At 53.2% G+C, this 14,732-nt stretch overlaps 1 protein-coding gene across 11 annotated transcripts in view; it reads right to left on the bottom strand.

The window, feature by feature from the left end:
* The window catches only part of ANO1 (anoctamin 1), a 177,276-nt gene that overhangs the window by 69,075 nt on the left and 93,469 nt on the right, over window positions 1–14,732 (bottom strand). For 10 of the 11 annotated variants that reach the window (XM_053560128.1, XM_053560132.1, XM_053560129.1 and 7 more), the window contains one exon: window positions 12,854–13,186. The exons of the other annotated variant lie outside the window; for it this stretch is intronic. In XM_053560128.1, coding sequence (XP_053416103.1) covers window positions 12,854–13,186 — 333 coding nt within the window. The remainder of the gene's footprint in view (window positions 1–12,853; window positions 13,187–14,732) is intronic. 11 annotated transcript variants of the gene reach the window in all.

Raw genomic sequence — 14,732 nt, 5'->3', positions numbered from 1 at the left:
GCTTTCTCTAATCCCGCTCAGATTTCAAGTTGAAGAGTGTCTTTTATCAAGCCAGTAGTATCTACACAGTCACAACCCATTTCCCCATCTAGCCGCGCACGACATCAATCCACCTCCCATCACCTGAGACAACTCAGCTGACTGACGTGTCGACGTGATCACAACAAAAAGCAAAGAAAACCAACACTCCTTTGAGCCAGAGGTGACTTATGGGGAGTGGGATCCTCGGTCCCCAGGGGCTTGGAGGCTTCCAGACTGGCCCCATCAACCTCTTCTTTCCACAGTTCTGAGATTTAAAGGAACTGATTGGTTACCAGGTTACCAGGAGGAAGAGGGCCAACTGGGATCAGGTCCAGCTGCGCAGGGTTCAGAGTAACCCGGCTCAGACTCAGGGCCTGACCTCATGCTGACAGCAGGCTGAGAGTGTGACAGACGTGCCTAGGTTCATGGTAGGTTGTAGAAGAAAAAGCTGGGGAGCCAACATCACTAAGGGATATACTTTAAGGAAACAAAGCCAGAAGTGGGTCAAATAAATGTCCCCAGCAAGGACCTTGCTGAAGCCCAGCCCAGGTGGGTGGGCAGAGCTCCCAAGCCTGGCAGAAAGAGTTAAGGCTGCATCGGCTGCCTTCAGGTGACCCACCACTTGTCCTGCCTAAGGAAGGGGCACCCACCTGATACCTCATTCCACATCCTGCTTCTTGGGGGGTGAATCCCATCTCAGCCCTTTTCCTGAGGTCACTTATGTGAACACAATAGTGAGGCTCGTGGTCGGGGTGCTACACACATTATTAGATGAATGAATGAAGGGCAGTGTGCAGTAATAATAATAGTAACATTGACAGAGACTAATAACTGCCGAGCACTTATTAATTAATATATGCAAAGCCTGCTTTGTACGTTTTATGAATTATAGTTCATTTAATTGTCATAACAAAACAAGACTGTGAGGTGGGTCCTACTAACAAAGACCACACACAACAGAGTTGTTCTCCAAAATCAAAGTGTCAGCAGGGCCGAGCTCCCTCCACGGCCCTAGGGGAGGGTCCTCCTCTGTCTCCTCCAGTTCCTGGGGCCCCAGGCGTTCCTGGACCTGATCTGCCTGTGAGCCCACGCGGCGGCCTCCTCCCTCCGTGTCTCAAATCTCCCTCTGCCTTTCTTCCCCATTGGATTTATGGCCCACCCTAAATCCAGGATGATCTCATCCAGAAATGTTTAACTTAATTCTGTCTGCAAAGACCCTTCTTCCAAACAAGGTCACGTTCGCGTGCTGTAGGTTGACATGGGTTTGGGGGCACCCTTCTGCCTGCTGCTCTCATCCTGGAGGGGCCTGTGGGGCTTTGTGCAGGGGCCAGGCTGGGAGCTGCTTCCAGGAGACAGCAGTACCAAGCAGCTCCAGATGGGCCAAGACTCAGGGCTGTGCCCAGCGAGGGGCATCCCCCGTGAGGAGCCAGGCCCGGGGCTACAGGTCGTAGCTACAGGGGCTACAGGGGTCCATCTGTGAACCATCACATCCCAGCCTGGGCTAGAGGAAGCAACCCCAGCGACTTGGTTGAGAAGAGTCCAGATCCTTCTGTGGCCCTTGGGGTGCAGGTTGCATGGGTGCTGGGGGAGGCCATGTGTTTAAGGCCTGGGCCTGGGAGCCTGGGCTGGAATCCTGCCCTGCCCCTGTGTGGTTTCCGGCAAGTGACTCAACCTCTCTGGGCCCCCTTTCCTCATCTGCAGATGGGGCAATAAGAGACCCCTGGTGCTCTCGGCAGCCCTGGTCTAGCCCCTCATTGGCAGAGAGGTCAGGACAACGGGGTGCCCTTGCTCCCCCTCGGGATCACTCCTTCCGGACACAAGGCCACTGAGACCTGCTTCAGAACACAGGCTCCTTTAGCCAAGAATCTTCAAGACACCTCTCTAGCCCCCAGGGAGCTACAAAGGGCACCAAGACCCAAAAAGTGGCATCCCCCTGGCGACTCACAGGTGCTGGTGGACACCATAGGGCACTCCTGAACCAGTTGCTGGCCCACATGCAGAAGAGCCTGTCTTTTCCTGTTATAGACCCAGATTTACTTCTGGGCTCGGCTCACCCGCACGCAAAGACCCAAAATATATTCCTCTAAGTCCATGGAGATTTCTCTTGCTGGTGGTCAGGGAGCTGGAGCACGCTGCCGGCCTCCCTGGGAAGCACACGCTTCTGTTTACGTGAGCAATGGGACTTCTCCCAGGGACACAGCTGGCGACATTTGGGAAAGGGGCCGTGGGACCTGCTTGGCAAAAATACATTTGGGCTATTAAACATGGTGCCGGCCTGACCACAGCCTGCCCAAGGCAGGGAGAAAGTGTGAGAGGAGGCTGGGTCCCTTTTATCTCAGCCAGATGCCTGGTAGGCTCCTAATGCTGGGGTGTTTGAAGGTCACATCCACGGCTGTGGCCCCCCGACCTGGCCAGGGCTCTGTAGGGGCAGGGCCAGACCCCTAAATAGCTCCCCCAGAGGGGGTGGGCAGGCCAGAGATTGCACACAGCACGAACCAGGTACATCTGAGTCTCCCTTTTGAGCTCAACTCCAAAGAACTCTGACATCACCAGAATTGTTTCTGGCATTTTATTTTCAGAAGGAAAAAGAAAACCCCAATTAATCAAAAATATTCCCTATGGGGGTGGGGTTCATGGAGGTGACAAGGATGCCAAGGGGATGTGCACCACCACCCAAGGGCCTGGATTTTCCGTCACGGTGGGTCCTGGGGCCTCCACTAGCCAGTCATGGCCACCAGGGGTGACTCCCTGCAGCTCAAATGTGGGCTTAGAAATTGCTGGAAGGTTTGCACTTATGGGGATCAGACTTGGCGGCTTTCTAGTTGCAGGGTGAGCTTCCTTCCTCCTCCACCCTGGTTCTCACAAATCGCTCCATGCCCCAGAGGGCAGCATCCACTCCTGAGGCCTGGTCCTCCAGTCACAGGGCAGGATTGGGAAAGCAGGAGCCACTAAGAGGGGCCTCCCAAGGCAGCACCGCCTGTGTGAGTGGCCCTGCCCTACTTCAGTGTCACCAGGACCACGGGGTGTGCACTGTGCACACACAGGGGACACGGGGACCTTTCTGGGCACCTGGTATGGGGCACCCAGGAGCCTCATCTGTGCTGGGGTTTGGCCCTGAGCCCTCGATTTCCACAGCGTTGGGTAGATCCCTGTCTCTGTTCCTGGCTTCCCCAATTCCCACAGGAGAACACCTGCCTGCCCCTGCAGGGCGTCGTGAGGCCCAGCCAGGGACTCAGGCTCCTCCTCACCCTGCCCATTGATGAGGACATGTGGCAGCGGCCCTCTGGCTGGGAGGGTTCATATTCTCTGCCACAGAGAGGCACATGACGGTGCCAGTCAGTCCCTCATGACCAGGAAAGTTCTTGGCAGCACTGGGACCTGCTTGCCCACCCGATGGCACTTGCTTCTGGCACAAACATGAGCTGGAACACTGGCTTTTAGGCAGGACTTGCCTGCTCAGTTGGCCAATGTGTCCCTAGGACGGAGAACAGCACCAAGCCCAGAGTAGGTGCTCGATAGCATTTGTGAGGGATATAGGAGGGGGGAAAGGGCCCATTTATTATTGCCTACTGTGTGCCGGCCCAGGACAGCCCTGGCGTTCAGACCCTTATCTGATCTTTTCCTGAACCTTCCAGTAGCTATCGGTGTGTCCACTGCAGTAAATATGGATAAGGGGCAGGAAGGCCCAGAGCCACTTGTCCTAGGCCCCTGAGCAGTGGACATGGGTGGGAGCTCAGCCTGGGCTGACGCTGCAACCTACACTTCCACCTTCCACCCATGGGCTCCCAGAGGGCCTGACTCCAGGCCGCAGGTGCAGGTCCTCGTGGGGGCGTCATTGTCCCCAGCAGGCGTTTCCCAGGCTGCGGTTACTGCAGACCGTGTCAAATCGCACTGCACGGGAACAAAGCCATGCTGGCGCAGAAGGTACTTTTCTCAGGCACAAAAACACATTCCGCATCATCTTGACGCTGTTCCCAGCATTCAAGTCTCAGGGGAGCTGGGGACTCACTGGATGCAATCTTAGTGGGGAGATAAGTGTGATTGCTTTTTTCTAAGAAGGTGGCAGGGGCTGGCCATGGACATCCATATCCCCAGCCCTTGGCATGGGGTCCAAGACCTGCTCAGAGATGGCTTGTTGAAGAAATAAATAAGTCAGCAGAAAATTCAGATTCATATTCCTGCTTCTGACAAAGGTGGGTAGATTCCTCGGATCATCCCTCCCATGGAAAAGAGTAAGAAGTGCTTGCTGGACAAAGAAAGAAATGTAACGAATGGCCTTAAAGATGCTGAAGAACTAAGGACGGAGAAGAGAGTAGGAAGCTGCCAGGTGATGATGTAGAGGAAAACCCAGATTCGGAGGAGTGACAAAGACGATGTCCTCCCTGGCAGCATCTACCAACGTGGCCATAGCAGGGGTCCTCAAACTTTTTAAACATGGGGCCAGTTCACTGTCCCTCAGACCGTTGGAGGTCTGGACTATAGTTAAAAAAAAAAAACAAAAACTATGAACAAATTCCTATGCACGCTGCACATATCTTATTTTGAAGTAAAAAAACAAAATGGGAACAAATACAATCACACCGCCTCCCGTGGCCCGTGGGCCGTAGTTTGAGGACCCCTGCCATATGGGCTGGCTTTAGTGGCCCGAGGAGGAAGGAGTCACGGATTTCAGCGGCAGGCTCCTCCCAGGTGAGGAATCCAGCATGAGATGCTCCCACCAGGAGCTGGCACCCCATGAGAAGACACCTTCAGGTGACCCCAAAAGGAACGGCTTTCTTCCTCTCACCCAGGGCATTGCAAGAAGGTAGTCCTGGTGTCCAGCAGGGCAGGAGAAGAGAAAGGGGAGGAAAAGGAGGAATAGAAGCCGCCCGGAGAAGTTCTGGCCCCTACAGGCCATGGCCACCCGGTAGGTGTGGGGGTCTTGACTTGGGTTCCAGGCAGTGCTCATCTGTAACGCACCAAGCCTTTCCAGACAGGGCTCCTTCATCCCAGGCCTCAGGACGCTCTATGAGTTACACCAGGTCAATGACCAGCAGGCAGAAGAGCCAGACCCACCAAGACAAGAGACAGTCGTGGGAGGAGAAGCAGCAGAAGTGACCAAGACAGAAACCGGCCCACTCAGTGGAGATTATGAGAGTATGAAACGGACAATAAATCAGATGGGCTCACCTCATGGAAGGAAATTACCCTCAAGACAGAAAAGATCTGCAAAGGACAGGAAACTATTAAAACACAAGACAAGCTGACTTGGAAAAGAACCAAACAAAACTTCTAGAAATAAAAAAGGGTCATAGCAAGAATTAAAAACTCAATGGAAATACTCAGCCCTTCCCAAGACAGGGAAGGAGGAAGGAAGACCCGATCATAGCATTTGCCAATTCCTATGGTGAAAATACCCCTCACCAAAGCCTATTTAAAGTTATCAGTGGGTTATCAGGACTGGCCAGCAGAATTCCTGGTGAGATGGAAAGGCCTGACTCTAGCACACCGTGGTTCCAGACACCAATGAAGGTCTCAGAACTGAAGCCAGAATAGCCAAGATTTCACCCCAACTGCCTCGGCCCCACCAGCACAGCTGTGCAGTAGTCTCACTGGCACTTTAAAGACATAGTCTTTAAAAAAAACCTCCAGAATTCACTTTTTTTTTTTTTTTTAGATAAGAGTTTCATTTCATCACCCTTAGTAGAGTGCCATGGTCTCATAGTTCACAGCAACCTCAAACTCTTGGGCTCAGGTGATCCTCTCGCCTCAGCCTCCAGAGTAGCTGGGACTACAGGTGCTTGCCACAATGCCCAGCTAGTTTTAGAGATGAGGTCTCAGTCTAGATCAGGCCGGTCTTGAACTCCTGAGCTCAAGCAATCCACCCAGCACGGCCTCCCAGAGTGCTGGGATTACAGGTGTGAGCCACCATGCCCAGCTCCACAATTCACTTTGAAAGAAGTGAAATCAGGCAATGATATGTCACGCAATGTACTTTGGGCCTCAGCAGAGGACTCAAGAGACGTAAAATACTCAGAGGCCAAAGAAAATGAATCTGCAATGGTGAAATTATAGGCAGAGAAGTGTCTGCAGGGCAAGACTAGAGGTCCCCAACAACCCACCAAGAGGTCTGCTCCAACCTTTGGCCTGTGGGTGGGTGGAGGCTGGGCGCTGCAAGTTTTGGGGCACAGAGCTTGCGATTAGGAGTTAGGAGCCAGGTGTGAAGGCTGGTCCTGCAGCAGTCGGGCCCAGGGGTCTTGGTCTGCAGGCTCCACTCATCAGAGCCTCAGCTCGGGGCCTAATTCCTGCCGCCTTCTTGTGGCTCAGATAGGAGACTCACCTGGGTGGGGGTGATTTGCTAACAGTCCCATGAGCATGTTTACTGCTCTCGTGTGTCCTGGACAGCTTGATCAGACCTGAGACTCCCCAGCATCCTGGGCTGTGAGTAGGGCTCCTCCTTGAACCCCAAGTGCCAGGCTGTACTGAGGCTGAGGTCTGGACAACCATTAGCCAAGCCCCATAGCTGGCTCTGATATCTGCCCACACCTAAACGGCCTCTGTTTGAAATGGCAAAAAATGGTTGTCCCTTTCCCTCTCCTATGGCCATGACAACACCAGTGCCACCCTCTCTGTCACCTGGTGAAGGGCAGGGGTGGGGCGTCGCCACATGCAGGGAGACCCTTCTCTTCCCAGATTTGACTGATGCCCAGGCCCCTCTGCGGCCAGGTTCTGAGCAGCAGTCTGTGTCCAGGGCTGCGGGCGAGGGGGTGTTTGCAGCCTATGTCGGCTGTTCTTTCCCTGTGCCAGGTCTGAGCATTAACTCTTTTAACTCTCACCCACCTCTCTTTGAGGAAGGTCGGGTCATCACCTCCATTCAACAGATGGGGACACAGGGCCAGAGAGGCAAAGCCACTTGCCCAAGGTTGCTCAGCCAGGAAATAGCTGAGTTGAGTCTATATCCACACACTCGGCTCTCAGAGGGGCTGAGTGTGTTCTGGACCTGCACCCAGAGCTCCAAGCCTGTGTCTTCACAGCCCCTCACCGCCCCCAGCCCTGGGCTCTGTCTGAGAGCAGTACCGACCTTCCGCAGAGGCCACCCTCACTTGCTTTTTGAAAGTAACCTCCAGGGATGTGGTGGACAGATGCAGATAAACACCAGCCTCAGCAGCCATATGGAAGAGAGCTGACAAAGAACGGCTGGCCCTCCGGGTGCATAGGTGAGCTCCAAGCAGCGGTACAAAAGCAAACGGACTTTCATAGGGTCCCAGTGTCCAGGGCCTTCACAGAAACTGCCAAAGCCGGGTCAAGTTCAACATCGGGGCATTGTGGGCCTTGGCTCCCCTGCCCCCCAGCACACACAGCCAGGATTTTGGTGTGTGGCGCTCTCAGAAATGACCCCATGGACATAAATAATGTCCAGCAGGCTTTGAGGCTGGACGTCAAAAATGCTAATGGGTTTAGCTGCAAGAAAACATGTTGGCCACAAATTTCTCTTATCCCTTTAATGTGAATCCTGGAAGCTGACCCTGTGGCTGCCAAAGGGAAGAGAGAGGGGGAGGGAGAGGGGGTAGGGAGACCAGAAGAGGATAAAGAAAGAGACAGAGAGAAAGAGAGGGAAAGGGAAGGGGGAGAGGGTTAGACAGAGGGAGGAGGAAGGAAGGCAGAGAGGGGCTTCTGTTTCAAGGCCCTCCCTTCTTCCTGCCTTTCTTGTCTTACAGTGTCATCCTAGGGGTCTCTGAGCCCTGATGTGAAATGACCTTGAAGGCATCTTGTGGATCAAAAGGTCAAAGCCTTTTTTGACCCCACAGATCTCTCTTCAAGGCATCTAGAAGGCATCTTGGGGACCTATTGCTCTGTCCTCCCCTAGGCTCACAGTAGCCAGTACTGGAGTCTCTATCTGGGGCGTGGACAGTGACCCAGGGGCTTGTGTGAACACTAGAGACCTTTCCCTAGGGGTGCTTCTGCTGGCTTATGGGGTCTAGGAGCACCCTGGGTGCTGCGTCCCCACCAGCCCTGCCAAGTCAGAGCCTGCATTTTGATGAGCCCCCACAGGGGTTCCTGTGCACACGCTTGGCCCTGCAGTGAGGGAGGCCAGGCCATGGTCAGTGCTCATCATTCCCCTGACCTTCTACCCCACCTCCCAGCTACGACCCCCAACCTCATGCTGGTACCTCCAGGCTCTGGCCTGCCCCATCCAAGCCACCCCACTCCAGGAGACTCCAGGGTGGCATCCCAGATTGCAGTGAGTTGAAATGTGTCCCCTAAAAAGATATGTTCAAGTCCTAACCCCTGGTACCTATGCACGTGACAAGTTCTCTGCAGGTGTAAGTTCTAGTGGATTGGGGTGGCCCTGAACAGAAGGACTGGTGTCCTTATAAAAGAGAATACACACAGAGACGCAGAGTGCAGGTGGCGTGAGGATGGGAGAAGAGCCCGGAGTGATGTGGCCACAAGCTAAGGAAAGGCTGGCGCCCCCAGGAGCTGGAAGAGGCAGGCAGGAAGGGATTTGGTCCTAATGACACCTTGATATTGGAGTTCTGGCTTCCAGAACTGTGAGAATAAATTTATGTTGTTTTGACCAGGTGCAGCAATTCACACCTAACACTCTGGGAGGCCAAGGCAGGAAGATTGTTTGAGGTCAGGAGTTCAAGACCAGCCTGGTCAACAAAGGAGACCCTGCCTTTACAAAAAATTTTAAAGTTAGCAGGGCATGGTGGCGTGCACCTGTAGTCCCAGCTACCAGGGAGACTGAGGCAGGAGGATTGCTTGAACCCAGGAGTTGGAGGTTTCAGTGGGCTCTGATGAGGCATTCCAGCCTGGGCTACAGAGCAAGACCCCATCTCTTAAAACATTAGATAAATAAATACATTTGTATTGTTTTGAGCCACTTAGTGTGTGGCCTTTTGTTACAACAGTCAAGGGGTCCCTAAGAACGGGCCCCCACTATGCACTCAGTCAAGTATGTCCTCCAGGGTACCATCTGCCAGGCACACATCACCATGGGGTGTCTTGAGATGATAAACACCCCCCCCAACATAGTCAGCGATTAAGGCCAGTAGAGGGGCTGGTGCCTGGGAGAGGGTGTCAGCCCACTTTGCCCATGACCAGCACAGTGTAACGCACCCACTGGTGCCTTGTGGGGAACGGAGGCTGGTGACCTCTGCAAGGCTGCCTGAGCCCCACAGGAAGCTGAGCTTACAGGCAGTCCAGGAGGTGTTTGGCCCCACCAGGACAGCTTTTGTCACCTCCTCCCTCTCTCTCCAGATCATCCTTCCTCCTCCCTCCACCCCCAGCCTTTAGAGCAGGGATCTCAACTGGGCGCAGTTTTGGCCCCCTAAGGACATTTGGAAACCTGGGGACATTTTTGGTTTTCATGACTTGGAGGAGTGCTATCGCCAGGTGGGGCCCAGGAATGCTGCTAAGTCTCACACGCCCACAGTGGCAAGATTGAGAAACTCTGCTTTAAAGCAGTGAGTCCCAATTTGGGGGGTGGTCCTTGAGTGTCTGAGCATCTGATAGAGTTTGTGGATTTTTTTCTCCCCAGGAAAGCACACGTCAGCCCTGAATTTTGCTTCAAATTGGGTAAGATTGTGCTGCTGGGCTCTCTCAGAGTTAGAGGCTATCTTATTTTCAAAATGCCAAACTCTTTGCTCCTCGTAACCTGAGCACACGCCTGAGGAAAGAGTTATTAACAAAAGCATCGCCTCCCCCTGAAATAAACTGCAGCGGCTCCGCCCGTTAATCGCACACCTCGGACGCCACCCGCCACATGTGCCAGACAGCCTTTTAATAGACTCTGGCCCTGCCCATCTCTGGGAGCTGCCCAACGAGGGCTCCTTCCAACAACCTTGGGGGCCAGTTCATCTCAGATGAGAGCTCAGGGTGCCAGGAGGCCCTCGTAAAACACAGTTTATGATTTAAGAGACTCCGGCGGGGACGTGGAAACATCTCAACTTCAGCCACTTTGAAAACTTGAACCAATGCCTCTACACTGCAGTCATGTTCTCGTTTTTAAAATGGCCAAATTAACAGCTGAAAAGCCTCTTTTAGCTCTCAAGCTGAATTATCAGTGAAATTTTGAGGTCATTTCAGTGAAATTATCAGTGAATTATCAGTGAAATTTTGAGGTCATTTCACAGGGAAAACTTGGCCTTTTTTGGTGACAGTAACAAATGTCCTCATGTTTGCTTTTTATTTCAAAGTCATACTAGAGAATATACATTTTTTTTTATAAAGAGATTCGTGACAGTGTGAAATTTGACTCGGAAAGGTCCTTTTCTCCTTCCTGGGCACTGCTGTCCCTACTTCAGTGTGAACAATCATATACGGTAGAACATCAGCCAAAGAGAATTTGCCACATGTCACACTCTGAATGAAGCGCTTTGCAGGGTTGACTCAGGATAACCCCGTGATATAGATATTATTACTTTCTCCATTTTACAGAATGGGAAAACTGAGGCCTGGCATTTCCGTAAGGACATGTAGGCGTGGGATCCGGCCTGAGTCAGCTGGAATTACCAGACCTCAGAGACTCCTGTCAAGTTTGAGATCTGAAAGTTGTAGTAAGGAGAGAATGACACGGATAGTGTGCAAATCTCCTGGGGCACAGACAAGGCACACCATGCCCGAAACTCAAAATCGCAGCTCTCCGGGCCACTGCTCCCAGCTCTGAGGCCTCCACCACAGAGCTCCCCCAGCCTCTCCTGCCTCTGACAGAGCTGATCCTTTCCTCCATTATAAAATGACACGCTGAAATAAACTCTCCACAGTAGCAGTATTGTTCAAAAAGCCATGGGGCTGGCCAGCGAGAATCAAGGGCTTGTCTCTTGCCAGTGGCACCTGCTGAGGTCTAAGACCAAGTGAGACAGCAAATACCTGTTTTCTAGCTACTTCCCTCAAAATCAGGAGAAACTCTTGGAATCCTTATTAGAATTGAACCTTTGCTTCCAGATTCTCAAAACAACACTCTGGAAATGCCAACGAGAGCCAACCCTGCTGGGTGGGGCTCACAACCTCCACCAGGGAGCCCAACCTCCAGAAGGTAAACAGACACCCAGAGAGATGCATCCTGTTGAACAAGAAAGAGGCTCTATGGGTGTTCTTGATTGTTTCCAGGGGATGTAATATCACAAAACAGACTTTACAACCTGAGTTCCCTAATTAACTCGCTCCTTGGTCTGAGTATTCAGAAGGCATTCTAACCACTGACCAAAAGCACTCATCATTTAAGGACACAGTGGGCCCTGTGAACGAAACAGCAAACCAACGCCAACCTTTATTTTAAACACTCAAAGTTGACTTGGTGGTTTCCTAAGTTAACCTCCTGACTACTTTTTCTGCTCTTCATGTGTTTTTGAGACTTTTGCTGATTCTTGACTAATCTACACAGTGAGAGCTCTCTAGGCTAGGGGGATTTTCATCAATATTCAGGAACGGCACTCTCGTGCACAGAGAGGTTAAGATGTGGTCGGGGAGTACACAGCAGTCAGCTCAAGCACTGCTACATCTGGGTGCTAAAGCCCTTCTCTGCATACTGCCACACCCTCAGCCACTAACTATGGCAGCCAGGCATATGAGGTGTGTCAACCCTCTATCCTCGTCAGAAATCTTTCTTTTGGCCGGGCACGGTGGCTCAGTCCTGTAACCCTAGCACTTTGGGAGGCCGAGGCAGGTGGATTGCTTGAGCTCAGAAGTTTAAGACCAGTCTGAGCATGAGCAAGACCCCATCTCTACTAAAAATAGAAAAACTGAGGCAAAAGGATGACTTGAACCCAAGAGTTTGAGGTTGCTGTGAGCTATGATGATGCCAAGGCACTCTACCCAGGGTGACAAAGTGAGGGAAGGGGAGGGGAGGGGGAAGGAAGGAAGGAAGGAAGGAAGGAAGGAAGGAAGGAAGGAAGGAAGGAAGGAAGGAAGGAAGGAAGGAAGGAAGGAAGGAAGGAAGGAAGGAAGGAAGGAAGGAAGGAAGGAAGGAAGGAAGGAAGGAAGGAAGGAAGGAAGGAAGGAAGGAAGGAAGGAAGGAAGGAAGGAAGGAAGGAAGGAAGGAAGGAAGGAAGGAAGGAAGGAAGGAAGGAAGGAAGGAAGGAAGGAAGGAAGGAAGGAAGGAAGGAAGGAAGGAAGGAAGGAAGGAAGGAAGGAAGGAAGGAAGGAAGGAAGGAAGGAAGGAAGGAAGGAAGGAAGGAAGGAAGGAAGGAAGGAAGGAAGGAAGGAAGGAAGGAAGGAAGGAAGGAAGGAAGGAAGGAAGGAAGGAAGGAAGGAAGGAAGGAAGGAAGGAAGGAAGGAAGGAAGGAAGGAAGGAAGGAAGGAAGGAAGGAAGGAAGGAAGGAAGGAAGGAAGGAAGGAAGGAGAAAGAAAGAAATCTTTCTCTTAGCAATCTTTCTCCTAGGCTTTGCTAGGGTAGAAAAGCTCCAGAAAACAGGGTTACAGAGGACTAGATTTCAGAGCATCAGGAACCCCCAGGGTCAGCCAGACCTATCTGCTTACTTTACAGATTGAGAAACCGAGGCCCAGAAAGGGGTCAAGGCCAGCTAGGAAGACCCCCAGGAAGCTTAGTCCTTCCTCTGCCTGGGCAAATCTTCCCAGGAGAGGAAGTGACCAAAAGCAGGAAGTGCCCTGACCTGTAGGTGACTGCTGTGAAGGCCAGCCCCTCTCCCAGAGCACATGTGACCCCAAGGGGTGGTCTGGAGCCCTCCAAAGCTGTTCGAAAATGATTTCTGCCCCACCTTCATGACAAGGGAGGCACTCTCATCTTGCCCTCTGTCTGAGAACAGTTTAAAGCTAGGACGAGACCACTGCCCCCTGCCCCCAGAGCTCTAGCCATCACTGCCCGCCCCGACAAGCCCGGGATAGTTACGTCCTCGTCCCGCTCCAGCTCCAGGCCAGCCTCCAGGAGGTTGCCCTCATACTCGTCCCTGCGAAACTGCTTGTCATCCTCGTGGTAGTCGGCCGGGGGCTCAGGCGAGCCTGCTTCCAACGGGCCTGCTTTTCCAGGCAGAGGCTGGTCTTGCTTGGCGCCACGTGCCCCCAGGGCAGTGTCGTTGTGCTGGACCCTCCTGGCCAGCGTCTTGCTGCCCGAGGCCCTCTTGTGATGGTATACCAGGATGTAGTCCACCTTGCGCTTGCCATCCCTGAAGTACAGCCCGTACTTGCATTCGGCATCCGGGTCCACAGACAGGGAGGTCAGCAGCTGAGTGTGGAGGAAAAGAGATCCCTTCACTACGGGGCTGTGAGTGCCCGGCCCTCAGAGGGAGCCTGTGTCAGCGTTCACTTCATTCACTAGCTCACTCATCCAGCTGATACTCATTGACGCCTGCCCTGTGCTGGGCACTGTCCTGGGGCTGAGACTCAGCCGGAAGCACACCACACAGGGCCTGCCCTGGGGGAGCTGACACTCCAAAAGGACATATTCACAGCCAATCTCCCACACTGTCACCACGAGGGACGGTGAGCTGGGTGTGAGCGACCTCCCTGGCTGCTTGAAAGAGCTATTGCAAAAGCTGCAAGTGACAGCCCTCTAGGAAGGCCTCGGGCAGGCCAGACCCACACGTGGGTTCTGCAGGTACAAACATCAAACTCTGGTGGTCAGTGTCTAAGGCAGCATCATGTCAAGGTGCTGCAGGGCCACTAACTAGCTGTGTGGCCAGCAGAGAGGCTTTCACTGTCTTCATCTGGATTCTCCCAAAATCAGACCCCAAGGGAAGGGCTGGGTTTCAGTATTTTACTTGGGAGTTGGACTGGAGGTGCCAGGACAGGCGCAAGGGAGGGAGGCCGATAGATGGGGGTTAACCAGCAGTCACTGCCATGGGCAGCTGGGCTCTATCCTGCTGGGACCCTTGGAGTGACCTCAAGGAGCACACCCCACGCAGAGGGTGAACAAGCTGGGTGGTTAGGCATGGCTCCAGCCCCTCAGTGGCTGGCGGATGTGGTGCCTATGTGGGGGCCGCTTTGGGTATAGAGGAGAAGGAGCCACTGGCATGGATGGGGGGGTGCTCCAGGGTGACCTGGTGGTGGGTAGGGCTCTGACAGGGTCTGTCCCGCCTTGGTTTCATTTGTCATAAGGACTCCAGAAGGCCCAATGAGATAAAAGTACAGAATGGCTGGTTATGGAGAACAGACAGGTCAAACAGTAAGCCAGCCTCCAGAAATCAGAAAAAGAGATAAAACCTTGCTGGGATGGAGACTAATGAATAGCTCAGAGCAGTAACAGTCCTCAAGGCTGAGCCTCTGCCCTGGGCCTGGCCACCTGGTCTCCATCTCAGGTCCCTACAGCTGTGGACAGATGCTCCCTGCACCACCCTGAGCACCAGGGGCACCCTGAGAACAAGGGCCCCCTGATGACATGTGAGACCGGCATACAGCTTCCAGGCAGGGCCCCAAACACCTGTGGATGGTGAAGAGAGGTGTGCCTGGGTCTCACTGGCCTGGAAGGTCTGTCTATATGGTCACTGGAACTGCAGTATGATGGTGGTGGGCTGTGGACAGCCGAAAGTACATGGAGGAAACTGGAGGGTTAAAGACCTTTCCAAACACTCAGCATTAAGTGGGGAGGATGGGGAGGCTCCAACTGCAACAATTCAGGGGCCAGCCATGCTGGCGACTCCAGAAGAGCCTCACGCCACCCAGGTTGCTGCCACTACTTAAGTCTGCAGGGCGCTTTCAGGCCAGGACCACATCTGTAGGGGGCGGGCATCCTTGGAAGGGCTTGGCAGCACGGTCGCACATCCAGCCTGGTA

This window comes from Nycticebus coucang, chromosome 14, assembly GCF_027406575.1.
Source record: "Nycticebus coucang isolate mNycCou1 chromosome 14, mNycCou1.pri, whole genome shotgun sequence".
NCBI lineage: Eukaryota > Metazoa > Chordata > Mammalia > Primates > Lorisidae > Nycticebus > Nycticebus coucang.
The sequence above is the reverse complement of the archived record's forward strand: the minus strand, read 5'-3'. Positions and strand labels throughout refer to the sequence as shown.